At 40.2% G+C, this 21,124-nt stretch overlaps 2 protein-coding genes across 9 annotated transcripts in view; one reads left to right on the forward strand and one right to left on the reverse strand.

Moving 5' to 3' along the window:
- Positions 1-243: 243 nt before the first annotated feature.
- On the reverse strand, positions 244-12,690 carry PTTG1 (PTTG1 regulator of sister chromatid separation, securin). Of its 7 annotated transcripts, none has more exons than XM_073890385.1 (6): positions 12,539-12,690; positions 7,513-7,613; positions 6,981-7,162; positions 5,147-5,240; positions 1,132-1,290; positions 244-387 (listed from the first exon to the last, which is right to left on the reverse strand). In XM_073890385.1, the coding sequence occupies exons 2-6, from the start codon at positions 7,601-7,603 to the stop codon at positions 311-313; spliced, it is 603 nt and encodes a 200-aa protein (XP_073746486.1). In that variant the 5' UTR covers positions 7,604-7,613; positions 12,539-12,690; the 3' UTR covers positions 244-310. The 7 variants fall into 7 exon arrangements, with proteins under 7 accessions (XP_073746486.1, XP_025722882.2, XP_025722884.2 ...); XM_025867097.2 differs by having other exon boundaries at positions 6,981-7,165; positions 12,539-12,686; XM_025867099.2 differs by lacking the exon at positions 12,539-12,690 and adding an exon at positions 8,017-8,394.
- Positions 12,691-12,796: 106 nt separating this feature from the next.
- SLU7 (SLU7 homolog, splicing factor) overlaps positions 12,797-21,124 on the forward strand; it is a 16,525-nt gene continuing 8,197 nt past the window's right edge. The window contains exons 1-6 of one of the 2 annotated variants that reach the window (XM_025867102.2): positions 12,797-12,925; positions 15,290-15,475; positions 16,146-16,299; positions 17,069-17,149; positions 17,446-17,610; positions 18,760-18,828. In XM_025867102.2, coding sequence (XP_025722887.2) covers positions 12,801-12,925; positions 15,290-15,475; positions 16,146-16,299; positions 17,069-17,149; positions 17,446-17,610; positions 18,760-18,828 — 780 coding nt within the window. In that variant the 5' untranslated portion in view covers positions 12,797-12,800. Of the gene's footprint in view, positions 13,044-15,289; positions 15,476-16,145; positions 16,300-17,068; positions 17,150-17,445; positions 17,611-18,759; positions 18,829-21,124 lie in introns of both variants that reach the window. The other variant, XM_025867103.2, reaches the window with a different exon arrangement.

Below are 21,124 nucleotides of genomic sequence, written 5' to 3' on the forward strand. Positions count from 1 at the left end.
CTAATAACTGTCACTAGTTAATGGCCACGGAAAGGCAGTAAAGTACACATTGAAAGGTGTATGTTTCAGGGAGAACAGTGGCAGAGTCTAAAATAAGCTGTTAAAACAAACCAAAGGGTTTTAAGGTAAGTTTTTCAAATCAGATATACTTCTATTGTCAGATTATAGACCCTTGTCAAACACTTCCACTAATTTTCATACTGTTTTAAGCAAATTCCAAAGAATACCAACTGCGAAATTAGGAAGAGTCTGTTAAAGAATTGCTTTATTAATACAAAACATACACACAAACTACTGAGTGCTAAGAAATTTAAATATCTAAGTCATAGCAAACAGGTGGCAATTCAACATCCAGGGTCGACAGAATGCTTGGAGACTGCAACAGATCTAGAAAACAGGAATTTCATATTCAGTATCAGCAAACGCTTTAGTCATTGTCCATCTCAACACAGACATTGGTTGTCAATTTTACTCATAAATTCTTATTTTCAACTTTGTCTAATGAATCCCTACCCCCACCCCAGCTAGACACACACACCCACACACACTTACTTCTTGAAATGTGGCTAAGATCCCAGAATTAACCTTCATTTGGAAATAAGTCTTAGACCTACCTGAAACTCTACTGTTCTTAGAGACCCAGGTAAGAGCCAACAATATCACTAACATAATTTATAAAATAGTATACGTTATCCCATCAGAACAAAAAGAAAACATACCGCTGATAGCTTTTGATCACCAGCTAGAACCGAGACTTCCAACCTTGGCAGTAAGAAGGTTTTGCCATTCTGTGCTATTGTGCTCAGGGGTCTTAATCCTAGATTTGCTTTGGGTAGAACTTAGAATTCTTGTTCCAAACAAGTTTCTTACACTTCAAGTCATAAGCTAAGAAGCTATATCCTAAATTTAATTTTGTTTTCTGTATCTAGAACTGTCCAGATTCCAGAAGGACTTAATGTTACCTGGGCATTTGGGACTGAAAACAATACCAATTGAAAGCAGTTTTCATTATTCTAAAACCTCATCTCTGAGGTTTGAAATAGAAATTACTCATAGGCTAACCTTCTATATGATAATGGAAATATTATGACTCAATTCACAGCCCTTCTAGAAGGGCACTTGTTCACTTACTCGACTCCCATGGTGGAGAGGGCATCTTCAGAGGTGAAGGGGGGCCCAGGTGCAACAGCTTCTCGAGTTCCCTCTCCTCATCAAGGATCATGAGAGGCACTCCACTCAAGGGGAGGCGTGCAATCTGGTGCTCTTCAGGCAGGTCAAAACTCTCAAAATCTGCCACAAAGTCAAAAGCACTTTATCAGGGCAGTGGTTCTCAGAGCAGTCAGTGGCCCCCTGGGGGTCTGAGACCCTTTCAGTGGGTCTATGAGGTCAAACTATGTGCTCAGTAACATTAACACCTTCTTCAGCTGTGTTGACATTCGTGGTGATGGTACAAAATCAACAATGGACAGAACTGCTGTGTTTCAGCACAAGTCAAGGTGGTGGTGATAAACTATATTTTATAGTCCCTATACTCCTCAGTACCATTCACCTGCAGTAAAACATTGCCAGCTTCACATCTCACTTTACCATCTGCAGTAGGAAGTATTAATTTTATTAGCTCTCAACCCTGAGGAACAGTGGTCTTTTTAGTATTCTGTACAATGAAATAAGTACACCATAAAGCACTTCTGCTGCATGCCAAAGTACCAGGTGAGGTCCAAGAAAAAAAGATTTGTGTGATTATTTGGTTTGCAAGCTAAACTAGAGGACTTTTTCCTGGAACACTGTTTAGTTGAAATAGCAATGGAAAGACAAACTGGTTACTCAGACTTGGGTATTTGTAGCACATTTTCTCAGAAGAATGAAAGAAGTCTATCACTTCATGAAACACAGTATTCGTTGCCAATGATCATTTCAAGAAAAAAAAAAAAAAAAACACTAGAATTTTGGAAAACCTATCCACAATCATTAGCTTGCCAACTTCCTAATACTTACACCTTTCTGATGAGATCAGTGGTGACATTAACGAATGTGTGTTTGATATTGCATAATGAAACACTTCAACATTTGGATGATCTACATTTCTCAGTGAATCATTATTTCTAAATGATCAATGTGTGATAAATGCAAAAATTGATTCGAAGTGCAGAACAGCACAGTGGATTTTATTGTCAGAGTACAAAATGTTCACTGAAAGGGTTTCAGATTACATATTGCAACCATACATTCAGAAACTGCCACTTGTTGGGTTTTAGTGCGGTATGAAAGAAAACTCTCCACACTTATCTGAAAAGACTATTGAAATGCTCTTCCCTTTCTTAACTGCGTATCTGCATGAGGCCAGATTTTCTTCATGTACTTCAACCAAAGGAGATGCAATAGATTGAATGCAGAATCAGAGGAGAATCCAGGTGGTTTTATGTTAAGCCAAATTAAGCAAGTTTTCAAAAATATAAAATCATGCAATTCTTCTAAATGTTTTAGAAAAGTTATTTTATGTTAAAAAAAAGTTACCTACATTAATGTAATGGGTTTTTAAGGAATTCATTTTTTTATTTAAATTTCCTGCATTAGGGATTAAAATTGATAAACACCACACAAACAAAAGTTCTTCGGGGTCTTCACTAACTTTTAAGAGTTGTAGAAGTCCTAAAACAAATTTGAGAACTATTGGGTTAAGTAACACTCCTTCTTATAATCCAAGTGCCTTATTTCTTAGGATTATTTAAAGATTTTTTGGGGGGGCACCAGCCTGGCTCAGTTGGTAGAGCATGATATTATTGATCTCAGGGTCATGAGTTCAAGCCCTATATTGGGCGGAAAGATTAAAAAAATTTTTTTAATTAAAAAAGAAAATACAACAAATTTTTGACAGTAACAAAAATAGAATTTAAATATGGATTCTTTCCTCTTTTCAAGGGGTTTAGCATTTCCTCAAAAGAAGGAAGATGGAAGGAGAACCATTATTTTCTGAAGTGTGAAAGTTCTCTAAAGCCTAAATACTAGGAATCAGTCTACTCTTTTCAAGACTACTAAAACCCAGAAATTAAAAAGGAATTGAGTGATAGGTGACTACTTAACCTAAAACCCCTCAATTATACGGTGCGCCCAAGTGGCTCAGTTGGTTAAGCATCTGCCTTCAGCTCAGGATCCCAGAGTCCCAGGATTGAGCCCCACATCGGGCTCCCTGCTCAGCAGGGAGTCTGCTTCTCCCTCTGCCCCTCCCCCTGCCTGTGCTCAGTCTCTCTCAAGTAAATAAATAAAATCTTAAAAAAACAACAACACTGAATTATAAAGGAAACCACAAATAGACAAGACTCCAGAGGAAAAAAAAATCTGCAACATAAGGTTAAATTTCCTGTATCCACAAAAGCTATTAAGGAAAAGAAAAAAGGAAAGAAAGACCTATTATCAAAGGAAAACAAAGATACCAACAGGAAGTTAAAAAAAAAAGCTACAGGCCAATAATCAAATATGCTCACTACACATACATGCTCCCCAATTTAAAACAGATAGTCACTGGGTGCCTGGGTGGCTCAGTTGGTTAAGTGACTGCCTTCGGCTCAGGTCATGATCCTGGAGTCCCGGGATCGAGTCCCGCATCGGGCTCCCTGCTCGGCGGGGAGTCTGCTTCTCCCTCTAACCCTCCCCCCTCTCATGTGCTCTCTCTCTCAAAAATAAATAAATAAATCTTTTAAAAAAATAAATAAAACAGATAGTCACTGCCTTTTTGAGAAGAGTTTTAAAACATTTGCTGTTAGAGATTAGAGAAGCAGGCATCCTCAACCACTGTAGGTGGATTCAGTAATTTATGCTATTTTGGAGGGCAACTTGGCATATCTGTTTCCTCAAACACAGCATATTGTAGTCCTCCTTCCTGATCAATATGCACAAATCTACCTCATTTTCCTTAATGGTTAAATGGTAATCATTAGCATAGAAGCACTTCATTTTATCAAATCTTAATCACATACCGTCGGAGACTCAGCAATCCTTAAAGTTTACTCCCCAGCTATCCTCACAAACTCACAACAATACAATTTCAAGAACTCTAACTGCAGAATTGTATTATATAAAAGCCAGCAACAACCTGGATGTACAGAATGACTAAATGCCCTTTGGCTGAAAGGCCAAACAAAAATGCCATCTTCCAGAACCACTCCAGTCCTTTGCTCTACCTCAGGATCTCTGCACACACTTAAGTGTGCTGCTCTGCCTTGCCCCCCGCCCCCCATAGCTTTTAAAAGGCCACATCATGTCACGTCCTGAGAGAAACCTTCCCTGCTCTTCCAGGTGAGGTTTAGTTCCCCCTAATGGGCTGGTGTTCTCCTTCTCACACTTACAGTGAGAGGATTTTTTCAGTGTTTGCCTTTCCCTCCAAATCATGGGCTCCCTCAAGGTGGGGCCTGGCTTGTTAACCACTGCATCCAAAGCCTGGATACAGTAGCCTCTCCTCAAACTGAAGAAAATTTAAAGCTTGAAAAGGTGCTTCTATAACAGAAAATACTTTGGATACATGTAGCAGGTTGAAGGAGTAAAAATACACACATTACCACAGACTATGTGGATTTTTTCAGATATTGTTCAACTTGACATTAAACTCACTTTTTAAAAGGCCTGCTAGGAATACGGTCTTTAGACTTGTTCAATGTTAGTGAACACATCTTATCTCCCTTATGTGGTAAGTATTTGAGGAAACAATGTTCTCTACATCTTTGTACAAATTCCCCTTCTGACCTAAGATGTTCCTTACAAATAAATCCACCAACAAGTACTTTTATTCAAAGAAACCCAGATTCTTGGGGCGCCTGGGTGGCTCAGGTGGCTAAGCGACTGCCTTCGGCTCAGGTCATGATCCCGGGGTCGTGGGATCGAGCCCCGCATTGGGCTCCCTGCTCCGCAGGAAGCCTGCTTCTCCCTCTCCCACTCCCCCTGCTTGTGTTCCTGCTCTCACTGTCTCTCTCTCCATCAAATAAATAAAATAAAATCTTTAACAAAAACAAAAAACAAAGAAACCCAGATTCAGACAGTCTTATTACAGTTTTGGGTCATAGGTCATATTCACATCCATATCAAATTAGACTTGAATTGGATTCTAAGAGACACTCAAGACTAAAGCATTTTTGTAATACCAAAAGAATACTACCTAAAGGATTGAAGGGAAAGAATTTTTCTATTTCTGGATAGGTGTCATCCGAGGCAGGAACAGAGCTTTTTGCTTTGATAGTCTTCTCAGTCACCTAAAACCACCCAAGAAAATATGAATTAGTGAAAGGGGAAGCCTTGTCAACTGATTAGAACAAAAGATCATAGTCTTCTTTAAGACATGTGACTGCTTCACCAGTTTTCCATTTCATGCTGACTTCTAAAAACCATAATTCTTAGTTCTCATAATTACATACCAATACAATTCAGCAAGCAATTCTAGTAGCACGGCTCATGAGTTTAAGTCTGAAATTTAAGTATCCGCAGCTCTTAACATAAGTCACCAAGTAGGCAGAGTTAATTCAGAGCTAATCAACTCAGTCACTCAACCTGTCAGAGAAAACAGCATGAGTCACCCAAATAGAAGCTAATCCTAGCAGCCATTTTTGGCTTTTGGAAGGGTGATTTCCATCTGTGTTTCCATCAGTGTTACCTTAATTATTTGCTTGGTTAATATAAGTTGAAATATACACACTGAGTAAGAGTCAGCAAGAGACAGTCAAGGACTTTAGAAGCCTGGATAACTACCTAGTCTAAAATTGGCAGATAAGCAGTCTACCATAGCAGGCCAAAGCAGAAGCCTGCATATTCTTGATCCAACTTTATGTCATATGTGCATACCTAGAGGAAATCCTTAAAGTAGGGTTTCCCATACTTCAGTTCTCTGTCACATTCTCATTATTTTTGCCATAGCCTTGCAATACTTGAACTTAACATTTCTCTTACTCAGTTTTCTAAAAGATATCTTGTCCTGGGCGCCTGGGTGGCTCAGTTGTTTAAGTGACTGCCTTCGGCTCAAGTCATGATCCTAGAGTCCCGGGATCGAGTCCCGCATCGGGCTTCCTGCTCATCAGGGAGTCTGCTTCTCTCTCTGACCCTCCCATCTCATGTGCTTTCTCTCTCTCTTTCTCTCTCTCAAATAAAATAAATAACTAAATAAATAAAATCTTTAAAAGATATCTTGTCCTAAACCACACAAGTCTTATTTTAATATAAAGTACTATTTTTTCCCTAATACATAGTAAAACCATTTATTTTATCAAATGAAGTGTAAATCTACGTGCTGAGTCATCTTTCACAGCAAAGTCTCCTCAGTCTGGGATGCACAGACCTTCAGCTCATGCACACACACAAAAATCAACATGCTAGCAAAGTAAAGTACCTGGTGCTTGCTCCAGGAGGCGGGGGGGGGGGGGGGGGGGGGGGGGGGGGGGGGGGGGGGGGGGGGATGGTAGCACCTGAGCTATTATATTAGCTCCCTGACCTCCTGCAAAGGACCCTCCCTCTCAGTACTTTCTGTATCCATAAGTAGATACTACCAACCAATCCGCTTCGACACTAGTTAAGAGCAGGTGAGGCAAAAATATTCACCAGCTGCTTCTGAGACGTCTGATCTCAAGGCACAGAGGAAGACCACAAAAAGAGTATGCTTCCCTCCCCTTAATCTACGTTTGGTAGCCTCTATCTCCTTGTATTCACGAGAGAAAGCAAGGTAGGATGCCAATAGTCATTTTAAGAGTCAAAAGTGCTAGAGTGGGGGCGCCTGGGTGGGTCAGTCCTTAAGTGTCTGCCTTAGGCTTAGGTCATGATCCCAGGGTCCTGGGATAGAGCCCCACATGGGGCTCCCTGCTCTGCAGGAAGCCTGCTTCTCCCTCTCCCACTCCCCCTGCTTGTGTTCCCTCTCTCCTGTGTAGCTGTCAAATGACTAAATAAAATCTTAAAAAAAAAAAAAAGTGCTAGAGTGTTTCAACAGTGACTTTGCAGCCAACACTTACCTTTTTGGCAGAGAAGGTCGGCTGCTTCTGTTTGAGAGATCCATTAGTCTTTACTGAGTTTTCTGTGGCTCTGTTGACAGTTCCCAAAGCCTTTCTGGCAACTTTAGGTAAGGCTGCTTGAGCATCAAACATTTTGCCTACATGTGGTGTTGAAACCTGAGATCTCCCATCTAAAGCTTTGACTGCTGAAGAAAAAGACTTACCATAAGATTAGGCAGGCAATAAACACCTGTGCAACTTGAAGGCTGACTGTGTATATCAACCTGGCCTCATTCTCATCCCCAAATTCAACCCCCACTTTTGACGGTGGCATGGCCGTATGCCCAACAGTACTTCAGTTCTGTACCCTCTTAAATAATCTAAGGCACTGAACATGAAAAAAGAGACCCCTAACAAGCACGTTGCAATAGAGGTATTCGGTAATACCTGACTCAAGTTGCCAACGAAGTACACGGAATGCTTCTCCAACTCCGGGCCACGCCCACAATTGATTCACAATACCTGTAACTCGCGTTGCAGCCTGTATACTTACGAGGCCTAGACCCCGGCTTCAGCCCGTCCTTGGGAGCCACACGGGTGCCTGGTTCTCCATTTTCCTTATCAACAAAGATCAGGGTAGCCATTCTGGACTAGCTGCGGGTATGAAACGCATATTAGACCCGGGGGGTTAGGGAGGATGAGAGAAGCGAAGGTGTAGCACAGACCAAACTTTCTACCCTGGGCACGTCCACGTAAAAACTAGAGCTAAGGAGCGAGCGAAGCCCGTTCTTGAGCCAACAGGCATTTAATCCAGCTCTTAACTCTTGAAGCCTACGCCGGAGGCTCTAAGTTCCAGAAGAGTCGGCGGTTTGGGGCTGGCACAGGTCCTGGTACTCATCAGAACGAGGGCTGCGCAAGCAGTCCGAGGCCGTGGCTCAACGCGGCTCGGCGCTACAGACGACCCCGGGAAGCCCCAACCCCCGACCCCCAGGCCCTCCGGCCTCCAGCCCACCTCCTTCCTCGCGAGATCCGCGCGCCCAGCCACTCACGACCTCACCGTCCACCCACGTCGGAATCCACAGCCAAATTCAACCAAGATTCGGTCTCCAGCGCCCTCGCCGGACTCCGAGTTTAAACCACAACTCACGCCCCTATTGGTTCATCTTCCCAGGAGGCGGGACCGTGGGTGGGCGGAGGCTCCCAGAAAGAACCAATGGGAGGAACCCAAGCTCCCGCGGCACCGCCTGGAAAGCTTTTCCCGGGAAGTTTGTAGCTTGCTTCGTGGGAAGAAAAAAACCAAACCTGCTGACACCTTTACTTCTAGGTGTTGTTAACCTGCTCCTCACAGAGATAGAAAGGGAGTGAATATGGTCTTCAATTCCAGGAAATAAATGATTATTATGATATCAAGATACAGAGTTTGGGGTTTTTTTCCTGAGACACTTAGGTGGCAAGGAAGTTCTTAAATGAAAAGACTGTGGGGTTCAGTCAAGGCAAAGTGGGGACAGAACTATTTTCCTAAAGTCTTCAATTAACTATCTGCCCAAAGAGTAAATAGAGCAGAGCAAATAAAAAAGTAGATGCAGCCCTGGAGGAAAGGGATTGCAGTCATTGGAAAAATGAGGAATTATGGATACATATAGTTGTATTTCAATTAGATATATGAAAAAAATACAGTCAAGTGCTAAAACAACTCGGATTCTCTCTAAAGAACTCTAGCAGAGCACTGGGTGGCTCAGTCGGTTAAGTGGCCTGCTCTTGATTATTGGCTCAGGTCAAGATCTGAGGGTCTTGGGATCAAGCCCTCCTCCCCCCGCCCACGCTCAGCAGGGAGCCTGCTTCAGGATTTTTTTTTCTCTCTCTCTTTCTCTCTCTCCCCCTCTGCCCCTCCCCCATCGCTCACAGCTCTCTCTCTCAAATAAATAAATCTTTAAAGGTTAAGAAGCAATGTAAATACAAACAGATCAAACAGCAATGTTCGAGTCTTTCTGTTAGGCTTGTGATTAAGAATGGACTGACTATTCCCTAACTAGAGAACTACCCTCAATATTTCAAGCTAGGATCCTGTTTCTATTATAGCATCAAGAATCTGGGTTATGAACAAAATGATGATCCTAAGGAGTACATAATTCAGGCTTCCTTTCAAATTCTATCATTTAATGGGACTTATTTTAAGCCTCTTAACCTTATGTTAAACCTCTGTATCTTAACAAAACATTCGTCACAGCTGCCTGGAAAGGCCTGGTGGTGGAGGGCACAAGAGGGAGAAAAAGATCTGGGGAATAATAAAAATAATAAAAATATAGACAAGGAATTCCAATTTCCAAGATATGGGGAGAAACTATGCTTGAAAAAATTAATGACCTTTTCATATTTCTATAGTAAGTGGAAATAGATTAAACAAATACAAGGTAAAGGAATAAAATCAAAAGACCAACACTGACCTACTCCCCACAGGTCACTAGATGCATTCTAACTTGTAGGTAAGTTGAGCCTACATTATTTCACAAAAGAATTAGCACTACACCTAGCATAGATGCAGTTCTCAATATATGTCAGTTCATTGGCCCTTTTCCTGGCATTTCGGAACCAAAATTGGTTGAAGGATTAATTCATTCAGTAGGTATTTATTGAATGTTGATTAAGTGCTAGACACTGGGCTAGGCATCAAGGAGAAAAGATCCTAATTCAAGAAGGTAAAAAGGAGGGGCGCCTGCGTGGCTCAGTCGTTGAGCGTCTGCCTTCGGCTCAGGTCATGACCCCAGCGTCCTGGGATCGAGCCCCGCATCGAGCCCCGCATCGAGCCCCGCATCGAGCCCCGCATCGAGCCCCGCATCGAGCCCCCTGCTCCGCGGGAGGCCTCCCTCTCCCCTCTCCCCCTCCCCCTGCTCGTGTTCTCTCCCTCGCTGTGTCTCTCTCTGTCAAATAAATAAATAAAATCTTTAAAAAATAAAAAAAAGAAGGTAAAAAGAGCAAAAACCATGCACACCCTTATGGCCCCTTTTCCTTTTGTTCTCACCCCCCTCTTCACTCTCCCCCTGTATCTCCCGCTAAATATTTCAACTTTATCTGGCATCATCAGCACACAAAAGCGTTCACTTTGAAACCATAGCTGTACATCACCTACAGCTTCGAAGTGGGGATCCTCTATCTCCTAAGGTCTTCAGGTGCAAGATTTGTATCTCCCCTGGTTAAGTCTTCCCCTTACAACAGGAAGCACTGTGTCTCCCAAGGTCAACTGTATGCTTTGACCACCCCCTCTTTGGAAGATTATTGTTTTTTTTTTTAAGACTTTATTTATTTATTCATGAGAGACAGAGACAGAGACAGAGAGAGGCAGAGGGAGAAGCAGGCTCCCAAGGAGCAGGGAGCCTGATGCGGGACCCGATCCCAGGAGTCTGGGATCATGACCTGAGCCAAAGGCAGATGCTTAACCATCTGAGCCACCCAGGCACCCGAAAGATTATTGTTTTGTCACCAGTGATGCCCCAGACCCGCTTTACTACTCCCTACTCTTACTAGATTACCCAATTAGTAAACACCCTCAATTTATCACAGCACCTAGATCCTAATCAATCCCAGTTTATTCTAATCCTGATTTACAAACAGCAACCCATCTAGAACTGACCCCTTGCTTCCCTATACTCTCCTCTGAATCCTCCAGGGGGAACCCAAACCTTACAAAAGGTTCTTCCTTCTCTTCTAGTACACATATGATTCCCCTGGGAGATGTGTTCCCTAGCTGGTGCCTGGGAGTGTTAAAACAGGCCTCACCACTTCCAAGCGGATTTCAGGAATTGTTGAAAGAGATGAAAACAAAAGGGTTTTGGGTTATTCAGAGACTATTCACTAACTATTCAGGCTATTCTCTAACTCTTTCTGTTCCCTCACCTATTGCCCTGCAAAATCAAAATTAATATTTACATTCCTAAACTCTAGGCCCTGCAAATCTTTAATAAGAAAAAACTTAGATTATATTGAGAGGCTTTGAGACAAGGATGTAAGCTATTTTCACTTTTACATGTTTTTAAGATTTATTTATTTGAGAGAGAGAGCATGAGGGGGGAGAGGGGAGGAGCAGACTCCCCACTGAGCAGGGAGCCTGACTTGGGGCTCAATTCTAGGACTCCAGAAGCCGAAGGCAGACGCTTAATTGACTGAGCCACCCAGGCGCCCCTCACTTCTACTTTCAAAAGCAACACATGATGGAGCACCTGGGCGGCTCACTTGGCTAAACGACAGTCTTGATTTCAACTCAGGTCATGATCTTGGGGTTCCAGGATCGAGCCCTGCAATAGGCTCTGTGCTAAGTGAGGAGTCTGCTTGGGGATTTTCTCCCTGTCCCTCTGCCCGTCCCCCTGCTCACCCTCTCTCTGTCTCTCTATAAATAAATAAATACATAAATGCGATACATGATATCTTGAAAAATTTTAAAAATGACAACAGCACATAGAAGAAAAAACATAAAAAATTCTACCAAAATTACTGCTTTTTTCCCAGTATTTTGTCTCACTTCATACACGTACTTTTTTTTAAAGATTTTTATTTTTTCTTTTTGAGATAAAGAGAGAATGAGCAGGGGGGAGGGGCAGAGGGAGAGAGAGAAGCTGACTTCCCGCTAAGCAGGGAGCCCCAATACCAGGCGCGGGCTTGATCCCAGGACTCTGGGATCATGACCTGAGCAGAAGGCAGACATTTAACCAACTGAGCCACCCAAGCACCCTCATACTTGTACTTTTTTTTTTAAGATTTTATTTATTTATTCGTCAGAGAGAGAGTCTGCATGCACAAACAGGGTGTGTGGCCCAAAGAGGAAGAAGCAGGCTCCACGCTGAGCAAGGAGCCGATGGCTGGGGGGGATGGGGGTACTGGATCCCAGAACCCTGGGATCATGACCTGAGCAGAAGGTAGAGCTTAACCAACTGAGCCACCCAGGCCTCCCCATACATGTACTTTAAAAGGAGGGTTGGGGGTTGCCTGCGTGGCTCAGTTGGTTAAGCGTCTGCCTTCCACTCAGGTCAAGATCTCAGGGGCCTGGGATCCAGCCCCATGTCGGGCTCTCTGCTCAGCAGGGAGTCTGCTTCTCACTCTCTCTCAAATAAATAAACAAATCTTAAAAAAAAAAAAAAGAGGGTTGGGATGTCATAGATACTATTGTTTTCCCAAAATAGAAATTGTTTTATAGTGGGCGCCTGGGTGGCTCAGTTGGTTAAGCAACTGCCTTCGGCTCAGGTCATGATCCTGGAGTCCCTGGATCGAGTCCCATGTCGGGCTCCCTGCGCAGCGGGGAGTCTGCTTCTCCCTCTGACCCTCCCCCCTCTCATGTGTTCTCTCTGTCTCAAATAAATAAATAAAATCTTTAAAAAAAAAATTGTTTTATAGTATTTTTTTTCTAATGATAAAACACAAGATCACTTCGGTGCAGAATGTCAATTACCAAATAGTGCCTTATGTTCTCATAGCATCTGGTATTCCTTTCACAGAGACTTTTTACAACTGTAAATTATTTGAATAATCATTTTAATGTCTTTTTCACTCTGTATGATGTAATTTCGAGGAACTAAAGACTTTTTACTCACCACGCCCCCAGTGTTACGCAGTGTCTGACTTTTTTTAATTAATATGTCACGAACTTCCCCATTCATTACATAGTTCTGTAGAAAGGCTTAAGCTGTTGTGTATTCTCAGTACTTTCTTTTTTTTTTAACGTCCTAAGATTCTGCAAAAAACATTTCAAACTTCTAGAGCAGCTCAAACTAACCCCTCTTTCCCGAGGTAAAAACATCTCGCGATAACAACATCGCGTGGGACCCTGAAGCCCCCCCCAAAATGTTAGTGCGCATGTGTAGCTCGCCCGGAAACTACCGCAGTGGCTGCCGGGCGAGGGCGGAAAGCCAGGAAGTAAACATTGACGGATTGACTTCGTTTTTGTCGGGTGGTGTTGGGGTAGGCTGTGGCCCGACTGGGTAAGGAAATGTGGGAATTTGGGGATGGGGAGGAGGTGAAGCTGGAAAACTCCGGAAAATAGACCGGAGTGCCTACTTAAGATTTTGTCAGAGAGAGAGCGTCGGCACGCACAAGCGGGTGAGTGGCCCAAAGAGGGAGAAGCAGGTTCCACGCTGAGCAAGGAGCCCGATGGTTGGGGGGGGGGGGGGGTACTGGATCCCAGAACCCTGGGATCATGACCTGAGCGGATAGTGATACTTCTTAGATACATCGTTACAGTAATTTTGAATTCCAGGTCGAGGAGGGAACAGGGATTGGGGACCGAGAAGAAAGCCGCCGTCCTAGGCCTCAGACTCTGTAACTGAGGCTTAAGCTGTTGTGTGTTCTCGGTACTTTTTTTTTTTTTTTTAAGGCCCGGCCAGACCAGAAGTGTGTCTTTAACGGTTTTTAGAGTAAGAATTATCAGATGTTATTGGAGCTTCACTTCCCAGCTATTAGCCACTTGTGGCTCCTGAGCACTTGAAATATGGCTAGTCTGAATACATGTACAATCTGTATCAGATTTTAAAGACTTTATTTTTTCTTATGTTGCTTGCATGTTAAAATAATATGTTGGATATATTGGATTAAATTAAGAGATTGTAAAAGTAATTTTACCAGCTTCTTTTTACTCTCTTAATATGATTAACTGGAACGCTTAAAGTGATGTGTGAGGCTGACATATTTATCTTGGACAGCCTCACACTGAAGGATTTTTCGCTTGTGTAGTGGAATGTGACATGATCAGACTTGTGTTCTAAAAAAAATAACACTGCAGTGTGGAGAACTGATTGGAAAGAAGGACAGGAGACCAATAAGGAAGGAAAAGTAATAACATATTAAAATGGTAGCATTGAGAATAGAGAGAAGTAAATAAATTTGAATGCTATTCAGAAGATGAAAAAAACAATACTTAGTGATTAAATATTTATGGAGCTTAGCTGGAACACATATGTAAAGGTATGAGTGGTATTTTCCATGGAGAAGATCATGAGTTTGAATTAAGCTTTGTTGAGTTTAGATGTCTCTGAGACCCTCTAAATGGAGACGCTGTGAAGTAAGCAGTTGGAATATACGTATCTGAAGCTCAGATAAAATATCTGGAGAGAAGAAATAAGTTGGAGAGCTAACTGGTATATTGTGGCTATTTAAGCCTTAGAAATAGATGAGCTTGTCTACTGATGGAGTCCAGAGTGATGAAAGAGACTCTAGGACTAAATCTTGTGGAATCCAAAATTAAATAACTAGACAGAAATAGATGAAGGCAGGAGCAGCAGGAGAGATTCAAGGAAAACCAAGAGATAATAGTGTCACTTAAGCCAAGAGATAAGAATGTTTCAAGAAGGGAATGTTTCAAATAGTGTCACTTAAGCCAAAAGATAAGAATGTTTCAACAAGGGGCACCTGGGTGGCTCAGTTGGTTGAGCATCCAACTCCTGATTTCAGCTGATGTCATGCTCTTAGGGTCCTGGGATTGAGCCTCATGTCTGTTCAGGTGCCCACTCAGCAGGGAGTCCACTTTTCTCCCTCCCTCTCCCCCCCACACCTGTGCGCGTGCTCTCTTTCCCTCTAAAATAAATAAATCTTGGGTCACCTGGGTGGCTCAGTGAGTTAAGTGATCCCAGGTCCTGGGATAGAGCTCCATGTCAGGCTCCCTGCTCAGCGGGGAGTCTGCTTTTCCCTCTGCCCCCTCCCTGCTCATTCTCCCCCCACACACACATATACACACACACACAAATATATAAATAAAATCTTTAAAATAAATTTTAAATAAAATATTTTTTAAAAAGGGAAGGAAAAGAACTGAAAAATATCTAGTGGATTTAGCACATCGATCACTGATAACTTAGTGGTAACTCTTCAGAGAGATAGGAGGTAGAAGCTAAATTAGAGTGACTGAGGAAGGAAGTAGAAGATGGGAAAATAGAGGCAATGGATATAGATAACTCTTAAGCCATTTCGTCTTTAAGGAAAATAGGACACTGTTTACTCATGTAGGGTTAATGTGCTAGAAAAGTTTGAGACACATAGAGAAATTCAGGAGTATTAAGGAGAGAAAGAGTCTTATGAAATTTTAAGTACATGTGTGTATGTTTCTCTCCATCTGTTAATTAGAGTTGAGGGAGGAACTGCAAACAGTATATAGAGACTTTTTGTAGAGGGGAAAGAGACCCTTCCCTCACAGATACTATAAGAACGTTTGAAATATTATGTATAAATGAGACTGCAGGTTGTGTTGTTAGGGTGTACTTTTGATAGTTTCACTGATGAACTCATGAAGGCCTAGTTTATACTAATATATATATATATATATATATATATATTTTTTTTTTTTCTCCCCACAGAGGGGTCCAGATAACCATGTCAGCTGCAGCTGTGGATGCAGTTAATGCGGCCCCCCTGTCGGGGTCCAAAGAAATGAGTCTGGAAGAACCAAAGAAGATGACCAGAGAGGACTGGAGAAAGAAGAAGGAGCTAGAAGAACAGCGAAAACTGGGTAATGCTCCAGCAGAAGTTGATGAAGAAGGAAAGTAAGTACATTCATTGTCTGCATGATCTGTTCATTCAAAATTCAAATTTATGTCTACTTAGTTTAGCATTTTCTCATCTTTTGCTTTGACGGGAAACTATTTTTACCATTTACATCCTTTCTGTTTTTATTATTTTATCAAATTCATATATTAAGATTTAATAAAGTATCAAAGGGCTTCTAATGAACAGCAGTCATCGCTTTCAACTCTTCGCACTTCCTGTCCCACTTTGCAAAAGTGACTACTTTTAAATCTTTCTATTTTGAGTTTTTCCGGGTGATACCTCCACATCTCTAAATAATGTATCCACATCATTATTTTAATCAACTCTAGGCATCATTAGCTAGCTTCTTGCTTTTTTAAGATTTATCTACTAGCATACATCCCTATCTTCCTTCTCTCTCTCCCGACTTCAGTTCTATCACTTTTCTTAGTTGCTATATTGGAAATTCTTTCACTCTAAAATAAATTACTTTCCTTATTTTTAGGTGTGTGTTTTTTGTTTGTTTGTTTGTTTTTACTGTATTGGAGAGATAAGGAGCGTATTCTCTCTCCACCCTCCCACTGCACTCTCTGTTCTTACAGTCTGTATAGGCTACCTTTGTAATTGTAATACCAATTATTTTCAAACTTTATTCTTAAAATATATATATATTTTTTTAAATTACAGAGACATCAACCCTCATATACCTCAGTATATTTCTTCAGTGCCATGGTATATTGATCCATCAAAAAGACCTACTTTAAAGCACCAGAGACCACAACCAGAGAAACAAAAGCAGTACAGCTCATCTGGAGAATGGTACAAGAGGGGTGTAAAAGAGGTATGTGGACAGCTTTTATATATCTCCTTGTGAAAATGGAGATTTTATTATAAGAACTTTTAATCAAGTTATATCAGATTATATAACCTTTCACTTGGGATTAAAATTCACAATACATACTACTTTCATTTCTGTGTTTTATAAGTTTTATGTTGCTACAGGACTTAAACTTTCTCGGGGCGCCTGGGTGGCTCAATTGGTTAAGCAACTGCCTTCGGCTCAGGTCACGATCCCAGGATCCTGGGATCGAGCCCCACATCGGCCTCCCTGCTCGGCAGGGGGGCCTACTTTTCCCTCTCCCTCTGCTACTCCCCCTGCTAGCACTCTCCTGCTCTCTTATTCTGTCAAATAAATAAATAAAATCCTTAAAAAAAAAAAAAGAACTATTACTATAAAATAAAGTACCTAAACTTTCTCATTTATAAAAGTATGGAGACTCTAAGTAGTTTTTCTCTTTTTTTTTTTTTAATTAATTTATTTATTTATTTGAGAGCGAGAATGAGATAGAGAGAGCACGAGAGGGAAGAGGGTCAGAGGGAGAAGCAGACTCCCTGCTGAGCAGGGAGCCCGATGTGGGACTCGATCCCGGAACTCCAGGATCATGACCTGAGCCGAAGGCAGTTGCTTAACCAACTGAGCCACCCAGGCGCCCCTAAGTAGTTTTTCTCTTAATGAGTAAATCGCTTCACTAGACAATATAGTAATGAGAGCCAAAATTATTTGTAACTTGCTCAGAAGTAAAACATTTTGTCTTTATATCCATTTATAGAATTCCATAACTACTAAGTACCGCAAGGGAGCATGTGAAAATTGTGGGGCCATGACACACAAAAAGAAAGACTGCTTTGAGGTAAGTTCACTTTTGAGAATTTTAGAAACTTGTCAGAAAGCCTCTTTCTTTTTTCCTGTCAAAGAGCTTAATTCTGTTTTTCTAAAATTACCTACTAAATTTTGGTACAAGTTAAATAAAAATTTGAGTGAAATTAGTTTAGCACCATCAAAATTTTCTGCTGGGAAGAGTAACTGATAATTGAACAGACCATAAACTCCCATGATATGTTCATGCTTGCTTTGTAAAGGTCATCTGAAACTTTCCTCTAGGCTGCAGGAACTTAGGAAAAGGTTTGATTTTATTCTATTTCCCAGAGACCGAGGCGAGTTGGAGCAAAATTTACAGGTACGAATATAGCTCCAGATGAACATGTCCAGCCTCAGCTGATGTTTGACTATGATGGGAAGAGGGATCGATGGAATGGCTACAATCCAGAGGAACACATGAAAATTGTGGAAGAATATGCCAAAGTTGATCTGGTGAGCAAAGTTCCCTGCTTTTCCACACTCTTTAAAGAATGTACGTTTTGCTGTATCATTGATTAAGCAACTCTGTTTTTCAAGTCTTCGAGCAATATAGAGATGGTGGCATTTTTATTATAGTAGTAGAAGGTCTGATGGAATAGTGAAAATAAAGTGTGCTAACCGTATTGGCAGTGGTTTCTTCTTATTTGATACTTGTATTGTTTTTTACTTCCTGAGGTTGCATGAGAAATTGGAAGCATGAGAAGGATTAGGTATCTAAGGCTTTTAGCTTTTTAAGGTTATAAACTTTTTCCCAGCCCCACACACTGCATCTTGTCTGGGCCTATTTTACAGTTGTCTCACATAGCATTTGAGAGAAGTGAAAGGAGACTAGAATAATGCATTTCAGAAAATTGAATTTTATTTTCATTCATCTTCAGTTTTTTTTTTTTTGTTATAATTTTACCTACTCACCCCCATGCCTTAAAGTCCACAGTCACGCTGCCCTTTTTTTTCCTTAAGTAGAGTTTACATTTAAAAATCATGGGATTTCACATAATGCAAATTTCATCTGTTCTTGAACAAAGAAATATATGGTAATTCTGGGCCTGTCGGGCAGGCATCAGTCATCTGGGGTCAGGTGACAGCTGCCACTTTTGGACAGGGCTTGTTCTCTGCAGTTTCATCACTGGCACCGTTTGACTCAGTTTACATTAATGCGTGGTTGAAACAGGAGTTTATAACTCCTGTTATTTAGAAACCATAGATATAGGGCGCCTGGGTGGCTCAGTTGGTTAAGCGACTGTCTTCGGCTCAGATCATGATCCTGGGGTCCCAGGATCAAGTCCCGCATCAGGCTCCCTGCTCAGCGGGGAGTCTGCTTCTCCCTCTGACCCTCTTCCCTCTCGTGCTTTCTATCTCTCATTCTCTCTCTCTCAAATGGATAAATATAAATAAATAAATAAATAAATAAATAAATAAATAAATAAACTGTCTTGCTTCCTCTTAAAAAAAAAGAAATCATAGATATAGAGCTACAAGAAATCTCAGAGATGACCTTGTTTAGTGACCTTTCTGAAAACAATAAATACATTGATTTTAAGTATATAAAAATCAAAAGTTCATTTGAATGTTGTAAATTTCATATGTTTCCTTTTTTGTTAGGCAAAACGAACACTGAAAGCCCAGAAACTCCAAGAAGAATTAGCCTCAGGAAAATTAGTGGAACAGGCTGTAAGTAATAAAAATGATCCATTAAATATATTCAAACTCTTAGTAAACAAAAAATGAAAATCAAAACAAGAATTTATCTTATATCTCTCCAGTTAGAAAAGATTTAGGAAGAGAGGAGTGCGATTGAGGGGAAAGACTAAAACGGGCACTTCTATACCTTGTGTCAAGGAACATACCTTGACACGATCGTTTTGGAAAGAAATTGCCATAAGATATTTATATACATTTTCTGGAATTAAATCAGTAGGTCCTTCCATCCTAGAGAATTTTCTAGTAATCAGAAAAAAAAATCACATATGCAAAGATGTTCATTGTAGTACTTTTTAAAATAGCAAGAAATTGAAATAGCTTAAACAGGAATAGGGAGTTGATGAAGTAAACTGTCCTACATCTGCATGATAGAATGTTGCATAGCTCTTAGAATGGCTTTTATCAATACTTTGTAACAACAGTGAATAACACTTACATTTAAATAACACATGAAAAAAATATTGTAATATCACATAGGAAAAAAATCAGAGTACTAATTCTCATTCACTGTAGAATTAGTAAATTTTTCTTTGTATTTTTACTAGTATTTTCTACATTTTCCATAATGATTGTAATAATTTTATGGCTGAGTAAAAATTTAGAGTAAAGATGTATTGCAACCAATTTTTTATTCATGACAATAAATAGTTAATGTATATTGTGCTTATTAAAAGTTTTCTTTTTACAAATTGATGGCACACATAAATAATAAGTTAAACATTTGGAGTTTAAATTCCTAAAAAAGACTCAGCAAGTACAAATTACAAACAGACCTAAGTAAATAATCACCAAGTGAGCAGTCACTGAGGCCACCTGGCAGGCAGGTTCACAGCACAGGTTAACAGAGAGATGTTAAAATATAGCTCTGCCCTTGGCCAGCGAGGGGGCCATAGAAAAACTAATTTATTTCTCTGAGCCTCAGTTTATCATCTCAAGTAGAGACAACAACACCTACCTCCTAGGAGGCCTAGCATCGTATCACATAGTAAATAAACACTTAGTAATTGGTAACTGTTATTATTACCAACTCTGGAAAAAGGAAAACAGACTGTTTCTCTTATTCTAGTATATTCTGTTTGTTGTAAACACAGTCTAATTTATTTCACCAGTAAGCATACTCAAATGTATATAGGGGACTGATGATTTTTGCACACTTCAGTACTTGGATATTAATATTAATTACATGCAGTAGAATAGTCTACTATAGAGATTGAGCTTTCTGTATGGCAGTATAAATGTTTTTTTTTGTTGTCCTAACAATTTGTGGGAACAAAAAACATTTCTGGGGTGCCTGGCTGGTTCAGTCAGTAGAAAGTACAACTCTTGATCTTGGGGTTGTGAGTTCGAACCCCAAGGTGGGTGTAGAGATTACTTAAAAAATAAAATTTAAAAAAATAAGATATATATTTTTTTGATGCTGAAAGTAATACATACTCAGTGAAAAAATAGGAAATTATAAAGAAGAAAATAAGTGTCTCCTATGTTAACTATTAACCTTTTGAAGTAGGCCTTTCCAGGTCCCACTCCACCTACCCATATATATCTGTGTGTGTGTTATTATAATACAACATGTTTTTAACATGGATTTCATCTTTACATACTTATTTATCACCTACTCTTTCAATTAATATATAGTGCAGTGAGCTCATGTCATTGAAATCTGTCATTAAATATAGACCTATTTTTATGTAAATTTACATGGTTCAAAATTCAAAGCAATTTAAGAAGATATGCAGTAAAAAGTCTCCCATTCTTGCCTCCATCTACCCTGTCTCTAAACGTCACCCCCCCCATAATCTTTTATTTTTCTTGTGGGATCCTTTCAGAGTTTCACAAACAAAAACAAATATACAATGTTATTCCCACCTTTCTCTCCCCCTTTTTTAAATAATAACAGTAAAAAAGGTAGCAAATTATATGGTTTTTTCCTGCAAATTGGATAAAATCACTTTTAATGGATGTTCAGTGTTCAGTGAGTGCACTAATTTATATAACCAATTGTCTATTATTAATTTGATTTTTCCCAGATTTTTGATATTATATACAACACTGTAAATCACATTCTTGTACATACTTCTTTATATAATTGACCTATTATTCTCTTAGGATAAATTCCTTAATGTGTAATTGTTGATGCAATGAGTATTTTTATTTAAAATTTTGATGTCATATCACTTAGGTACCATTCAGGAAACCTATACAAATTTATGTCCCCATCAATATATATAGATACATATATATAGATACATATATATAGATACATATA

This window comes from Callorhinus ursinus, unplaced genomic scaffold (genome assembly GCF_003265705.2).
Source record: "Callorhinus ursinus isolate GAN/ISIS: 27379988/994484 unplaced genomic scaffold, GSC_fseal_2.0 scaffold3, whole genome shotgun sequence".
Taxonomy (NCBI): domain Eukaryota; kingdom Metazoa; phylum Chordata; class Mammalia; order Carnivora; family Otariidae; genus Callorhinus; species Callorhinus ursinus.

What these genes read in the sequence shown, in the direction of transcription:
- PTTG1 (XM_025867097.2), bottom strand. Translation starts at nt 7,603, where the DNA reads ATGGCTACCCTGATCTTTGTTGATAAGGAAAATGGAGAACCAGGCACC. An exon ending in CTTTCCCTTCAATCCTTTAG is followed by an intron (nt 1,291 to 5,146) that starts GTAGTATTCTTT and finishes ACTTTGTGGCAG; the next exon opens with ATTTTGAGAGTTTTGACCTG. An exon ending in CTCTCCACCATGGGAGTCGA is followed by an intron (nt 388 to 1,131) that starts GTAAGTGAACAA and finishes CCTGTTTTCTAG; the next exon opens with ATCTGTTGCAGTCTCCAAGC.